At 29.3% G+C, this 7,230-nt stretch overlaps 1 protein-coding gene across 1 annotated transcript; it reads right to left on the minus strand.

The window, feature by feature from the left end:
* Positions 1-332: 332 nt before the first annotated feature.
* On the minus strand, positions 333-4,971 carry LOC129984651 (small nuclear ribonucleoprotein Sm D3-like). Its single transcript, XM_056094573.1, has 2 exons — positions 4,596-4,971; positions 333-481 (listed from the first exon to the last, which is right to left on the minus strand). The coding sequence occupies exons 1-2, from the start codon at positions 4,912-4,914 to the stop codon at positions 432-434; spliced, it is 369 nt and encodes a 122-aa protein (XP_055950548.1). The 5' UTR covers positions 4,915-4,971; the 3' UTR covers positions 333-431.
* Between the last annotated feature and the right edge of the window lie 2,259 nt (positions 4,972-7,230).

A 7,230-nucleotide genomic window follows, 5' to 3' on the forward strand; every position in this document is an offset into this window, starting at 1 on the left:
TTCAATTTGATACACTACCTCAAACAAAAGCGGCCTATTTAAAAAAAAAATCGTTAAAAATATAGGAATAATTATACTACAATAACATTGATGTCATTGGAAAAGTAATTTTTAGAGTCTTAAGAATATATAAGAATCCTTTTTGTACTATAATATTTTCGAAAATTGGTAGGAAGAGACATCTAAATTTCGATTAATTAAAATTTCAAAAAACATCTCTAAGGTGCAGATTCCCGCCCTCCTAAGTATATATATATGTGCTCTAAACTAAACGGTTTAATCTGTACAGCATCAATAAACATATACAAAGACATATGCATAATTAGCTTTATTATTTGTAGATTATAAACAATAGAGTAATCACAGCATTTAAATAGAGTGGTTTGAAAAAAAGGTTGGATGATGCACATGGCAACCAAATGATGAAAAGTTCATTTAGATCGTTGAAAGAGTGTTCTAGCACGTCCACGTCCTCGAGCAGCTAAAAAAAGAAAATATTAAGTACAGGAAAATGCTTTATGAATTATTGCTGTAGTAGTTATAAAAAAGTAATTATAGTTAGAAGTTATATTTTAAAGTTATTATTAATAAAAAACAATCAGTATCACTAATTACATGCTAAATCTAAAATAAAAATTAGCTAAATATTAAGCTGTCTAATGACTCTCTTCCTCCAATAATTCTCGCAAACTATTAAAAAGAATTTGTAATAAAAAGGACTCGTGACTGATTTCAAGTAATCTTAGCCACATATAAGCAATAAGAGTTGGACATACAGAATAATGTAGCGGATGGGCTATCTGGATAACAAGAAAGCCGGATAGGCCGGCGTTCTATGAGCTCATTTCTTTGCCCACCAATACCAGAAGACAAAGTTTTTATACTAAAACTTATTGTTATAATACTATCTTCTTATTGAGTACTAAGCCTTCCATTTATCTCAAGGCACGTAGAATGTGAACGCGGCCTGGTGAATCATAGAAGTAGTTGCCAGTTTTTGCTGTTACACCAGTCTAGTCGCTGCATAGCGTGTAATTTCTCCTCCATAATCACAACAACTTTTTTCGTTTACCGGCCATTTAAAAAACATTAAGCATACTCCAAGAACAATTTGCAAATATTGTACGTACTGTGTAGTTATAATCAGGAACAGCGACAGCAATTGAAATCCTTTGCACACTGACGAAACAATGAACAATGACCAGAACACCGCTTTTTTCCTGTCACAACTTGTAATTTGCACATGGCATATAGGAGGATCGTAGCAGACGCCCGCTTACAATGCCTTGGCATTGTTGCCAATGCAACGCCTTGCCTTCCTCATATAATTACGATAAAAGAATAGTACGGAAGCCGGATATTCAGGAGTGTACTGTATCTTAAAACAAGCGGTAGTGACATCCATTAAATTTTTCCGCATTAAAAGTGTTAGTCTATTCCCTCCACATAGAATCTTGGACATTAGGAAAGGCCGCGATCCGAAAGAAAACTCTTATTTTTATTTCCAGAATCCCGAGATGAAAGTTGCATTCCTTCATAATACATTAAAAAATACAAGCAGTTGTGTACTAATTGGATGCTGGATTATTAAATGGGCTAAGTAGACAATTACCTAGGCGTCCCAGAACTTCAGGAAGAGCTCAAACCTTCCAGGTTTATTATTATTATTATTATTTGCTGTATTTTGAAAGTAACTTAATTTTATAATTTCATTTAATTATAATGGGCGTTAATCGAACTTATGCAAATTAAAATCAAGTAATGCTCAAATTAATTTTGGAGCTTATTTCTAGTAAAATTTCTAATTACTATTAACAAGTTTAATATTATTTCATTTTATAATTCTAAAAAAATCCAATGAATTACAGTCTTAAATGTTTAATCCTCCGATTACATATTTAGATTGTGTTGAAAAATATTTTGTAATTTTTTCTCCTTAGGTCTTTGCTTACTACTATTTTATTTAAAATTACTTCAAAATTTAAGTGATATACCGAAATTAACTTTATAGAAAATTATTTTCATTAAATCATTCTTCTATTCCCTTTTGTCAAAATTTGTTAGTATTTATATAAAGATTAAATAAAAATCCATAAAAAAATCTTTGGCTTTGAACGTTTGGAAGCGAAAAAGGCATCCAGAGATATATATTACCTATGTTCCCTTTAGAAGGCTTAAGCCTTGCTCATGTCTTTGGTGAGCAATAATTATAAAAGTTAGCGAGCGAAGTTAGAAGACTTTTTGGCGATTAATCACTGGCATGTAGTTAAAACACAAGTGTTAGAAAATTGAATGTGTATTTTGGTCATATCTTTTCCCAATAGACTGGAACCAAAATTTGACTCTGAACTACAATTGTTGACATGAGATCGCATTCCACATTTCATTTTAAAAATCTTAATATTTTTCAGCGTTTGCAAGTATACAAAAGTACAGACCGGCACAGTCAATCTCTAGATGAATTGGGTTCGAAATTTAATATAAATCTATATTTTAGATGCTAACCTGAGTATCAAATTTTACCTATCTCTTTACTTTTTCTAAACATTGCGTGCACTTGTATTCGGTCATTCGACAAACAGATTAAATGTGAATGGATTTCGTTCTAAGTTTGGCGAAATCTACAAACGTGGCGTAAAAACGATATCAAATTTCATCTATCTAATTCAAAGTGTTTTTGAATTATCATGTTCATAGACGGGTAAACATAATTCCAAAGGTGTTTTTCAGACTCAAGGAAGTCTGAAATGTGGGAATTCGCCAAACTCGTGAGTTCGAATTTTTTGATGATTACAATATATTGTCTTTGTATTCTTCATATGTAAAAAAAAAAAAAAAAAGGTATGAAAAAGTTTTTCTAAAGCAAAAGTTCCGAACAAAGCCAAGCAATAAATACATATTATGACATAAAAAATTTATATCAATAATTAAAATTTTATGGTCTCTGCAATTAATTACTCAGTTTCATACAAGTCTATTGTACATACATATTCGTACTGTACATATATTGTATGAAAATGGTCATCAACTTGAAGTGAATAGCTTCCATGAATTATTAAACACTGAAGTTAATTATAATCCTCATTTGGTTGACTAAAATATTGCTGAACATTAAAAAAGATGTCACTGTAAAAAAGAATACACTAAGTTTCGTTTTTAATAATTTTCCACTAAGTTTTATAAGTATCATTATTTATTATAACATGCATGATATCATTCAAGGAATTAATGTTAATGCTATATAATTAAATAATCATTGGTAAATTTAATGTTCAAATGAAAATAAGCTTCACATGGAAAATTGTTTAGTTTAGATGCACTATTTTTGGTAAAATCCTAGTTTAACGTGCCCCTTATATCGCAAAGGATGCCAACAGCACTAAGTTTCCAATCAAGATCGCTGACCATATAAACAATATTGTGGAGCAATTACAGTTACCCATCACGTTTTTTATTAAATTTATGAGATTTATTGATCATGATTGTTTTATCTAAGAATTCTTCTTTTTGAATCTTTGCTGCTGAATCTCATTTAAATTCTGAAATAACGATTATTTGCAAACCGCCTAGGTCGGTCTGCACTTTAGACAATAAAATTCAAACACATGATGCCTTCGCTGTCTGAAGAAGGCACTGGACAAGAACATTTTTTAACTTGAGAAAACATCCTACAATTTCGCAAGCAGCGGGAGCGGGAACCTAGTAGCTTCGCTAGCTCATTAAACTTAGATTCTGAGAATAACAAGAACAGCACAAGGAAAAATGAAAGTATCATTCCGATAACTTCATTACTACAGATGGATGTTTTTCTTAAGAGAATATTTAAAAGAATAAATGCACTTACTTGGTTCAAATAATTCGTCATATGAGCAGGGAACGATTTACATGAAAAAAACAGTAGAACTTTTCCTTGTTGTTCTATCGGCGCCATATACATTTCAAAATGTACACATCGAATTTACAAAATAAAATATCCTTCATAATATTTCTGATTATCTCAATTAACAGACATCAGATTATTGAATACTTACAGACTAATCGAATAAGCATAGGAGATCAACGAAAATAACAACTAACAAAGAATTCCATTAGAATGGCAAGATAATATTAAAATGAAAAAGTATGAAATAAAATGGAAACGATTCAAAAAGCTACAGCAGATGTTTTTAATTTCGATGCTGACAAAATTCGTAAGCAGACGATTTTAATTACACAAAACATAATTCGGTAAGAATTGCAAAAGAATAAATGTTTTCTCATAATTCACTTTAAAAGTAACACTATGTTTCATTAAAAGTAATAATACTTTCAATTATAAAATTCAGCTTAATTAAATTCTTTAATGGATGTTTATTTGTCGATTATTTTTAATTTTTATTTCTCATAAAACTTCTGTAATAGATGTAAAACTCAACAAGCAAAAAAAAAAAAAAAAAAGTGAACAAATCAGTATTAGGGTTATTAAGAAAATTATTCCACTTGCTTTTTTTTGGGGGGGGGGGGGGGGAGGTACACTAAAATATGATTAAACCCTATTTTGTATATTTAAACATGATTTCGATGAAAAGTAGTATATACAAAGCCCTAGAACATACCTTGTGCTCGAAGAATTGCGGACTTCCCACGATTGCTACTTGCAACACCGATTCTGGATCCAGTCTTTTTGAACATAGGTGCATTTTTCAACATGTCTGGTAAAATTAAGAATCTGATTTTACTACCTCTAATGTAAACATTTTCTAATTTACCAACTTGTCCGTCCCTATATGTAACTATAACATCAGACATTTGGCAGTTCATATTATCTTCGGCTTCCACCAGTTTACCGCGATACACCTCGCCAGTATTAGTTTCCAAAGAAACTATGTGTCCTTCTGCTTCATGTAGTACTTTAACTGGTACCCCGAGAGACATGTTAATAATTAGCTTTCAGACAGAAAAATTCAATAAGAATCATACACTTTTAAATTACCCCGCAATTCATAAAATAAAAAAATAAAATTTTACTGGAATACCTTGCAATAAAAAAGGAATTCTGTTGCCAGTTTTTTAAAATGCAATTTGATGTGCAGTTGACTTCCATATATAAACAATCAAATAAAAACAATTCTTAAAACAGAAATATTTTGAGCATTAAATATATATTCATAACAATATTAATCCCTGCATTTTTTAATTAATTTAAACATTCGATATTTCAAAAAAATTGACAAACTTTTTGTTTTGTTGTTTAGCACACATCTGTCTTCATTGAAGATAATTTTAAGTATCGTTGAAAATATCAGTAACAAAAAACAATTATGACAATTCTTCCTAATAAAGAGTCACATGTTTTGCATACGCATATAAATATATAATTGAAAATATCAATTCAGAAATTTCCAGTTACCTTAAACCATAAGTACGAAAAAAAATTTTAAAAAAATGTAACAAAGCATTATACCGGAAGTTGAAAGATCAAATGATTTTATTTTACATATACAAAATGAGTAAAACAAAAATATTCATCCGTTCATGATATATATTTCGAAATCAAATAAATAAATACCAATTACCGAGTGTAAAGATAGTTTCCGTTTTGTTTCTTTTAGAAATCTCACATTTTCTTGCAGGTATTCCACTTCCGGTTTAATTCTTTGTTAATAAAGATTTCCAAATCAAATCGTAGTACTTTATTTGTAACTAAGATATAAATTTCCGTTGTTATGCTTTGAGATTACTTGAAAAGTCAGACTAGACGTTTTTAACATCAGTAATTTTATTTTATTTAAAAGGCAAGCTTCTTACTACATAATGGTTACCTACTTTCACATATCTATTGATTCCTGTGTCAATATGTAAGCCTAAAAAATTATTAATTTGATTTTTTTTCTTTTAAAAATAAATAGGACCCCATTGATTTATAATTATTTTTTTAAAACTACTAAATTACAAAAATAATTTGCTAAAAAAGGGAAGGAGGAAGAATCCATTGTTTTGTCTACAAGAAACATGATTATTAATTTGAGCTTGGCGTTTGAATAATAGTCAAACAAATGTGACATATGTTTACATCGGATGTTTCTGCTTGTAAACAAAACAGAAAACTCGTCCTTCCTTCTCAAATCTTCATCTTTAACAAAAAATTAATGAACGCTTTGTAATCGGAGGGTATCTTGTTCCAATTAAAATTCTACCTTAGATTCACCATGCATATTTGCTTGTTGTGTAAGCTCTTGTGATCTTTGCTCATATTTTCTTATTGGGTTCAATGAAGAAATTCAAAAAAATATCAGCTCACTTTTTTTTTTTTTTTTTTTTTGCAATGCATTCAAATTATAAACAATGAAATTAAACACGTGGGGGAAATTTTTGCCCTCTCTGTTTTCTGCTTCAGAAATCAGCATACGTCAGAAAAGTTGTATCAAATATTTCTGGGTTAGTATTTGTATATTTATAAACGAAGTTAACTAAGCCCACAGATTGCTTAATATATTAAGGCCAGGAATAGCTGAAAAATTTGCATCAAAGTAAGGAGGGCATAAGTTATATTTTGGTTATTTTCCTAAAAAAAAGATAGAAAAGTGGGTGTAGATAGATGGATGCTTTTAAAAAGAATAAGTCATAAGAGCTAACAATCTAAAATTGTACTTATATTTATTTGATTTTGCCTAATAATTTTAGCTATTACTGGTTTGAAAATACTTCAGATGCTGTTCATTTGATTCATCAAAAATGTAGAAATTGAAAAATCTAAATTTGATTGTATCAGAATTTAGAAAAAGACAAATAAAAAAAAACTTTTACCACATGTATTTTAATTCTTGAGAAATCTTTAAAATGTTATTTTTAATTTTGTTTCATATTTAGAATTTCACCCTATTTTTGAAAAAAGAGTGGTAATGTCTCACTTTATCGATCATTATAGAAAATATGGAATTCTATACAACTACTTTGAAAAAAAATCTATGATATTTCAGAATTTCTCTATTCTATATTTGCTTCTTTAAAAGTGCTTCTTTATTGATTGATATTCCAGTCATTAAACCCTGACATGGGATATTTTAAATCAAAATATGGTGCAGTTGTGATTTTTTTCTTCTTCTTTACATTTTTGAAATAATTGATTATAAATTTGGCGACTGCCAATATATGTGTAGTTTATATTGAGTTTATATGCAGTTTATGTTTTATGACATATATGTATGACAACATATCTGTCATAGTTTACATGTAGTTTAGATAGTTTAA

This window comes from Argiope bruennichi, chromosome 9 (genome assembly GCF_947563725.1).
Source record: "Argiope bruennichi chromosome 9, qqArgBrue1.1, whole genome shotgun sequence".
Lineage (NCBI taxonomy): Eukaryota > Metazoa > Arthropoda > Arachnida > Araneae > Araneidae > Argiope > Argiope bruennichi.

Excerpts from the sequence above, each read along its gene's own strand:
- LOC129984651 (XM_056094573.1), bottom strand. The coding sequence starts at position 4,914 with ATGTCTCTCGGGGTACCAGTTAAAGTACTACATGAAGCAGAAGGACAC. Across the intron at positions 482-4,595 it reads CGCAATTCTTCGAGCACAAG|CTGCTCGAGGACGTGGACGT; the intron begins GTATGTTCTAGG and ends TTCTTTTTTTAG.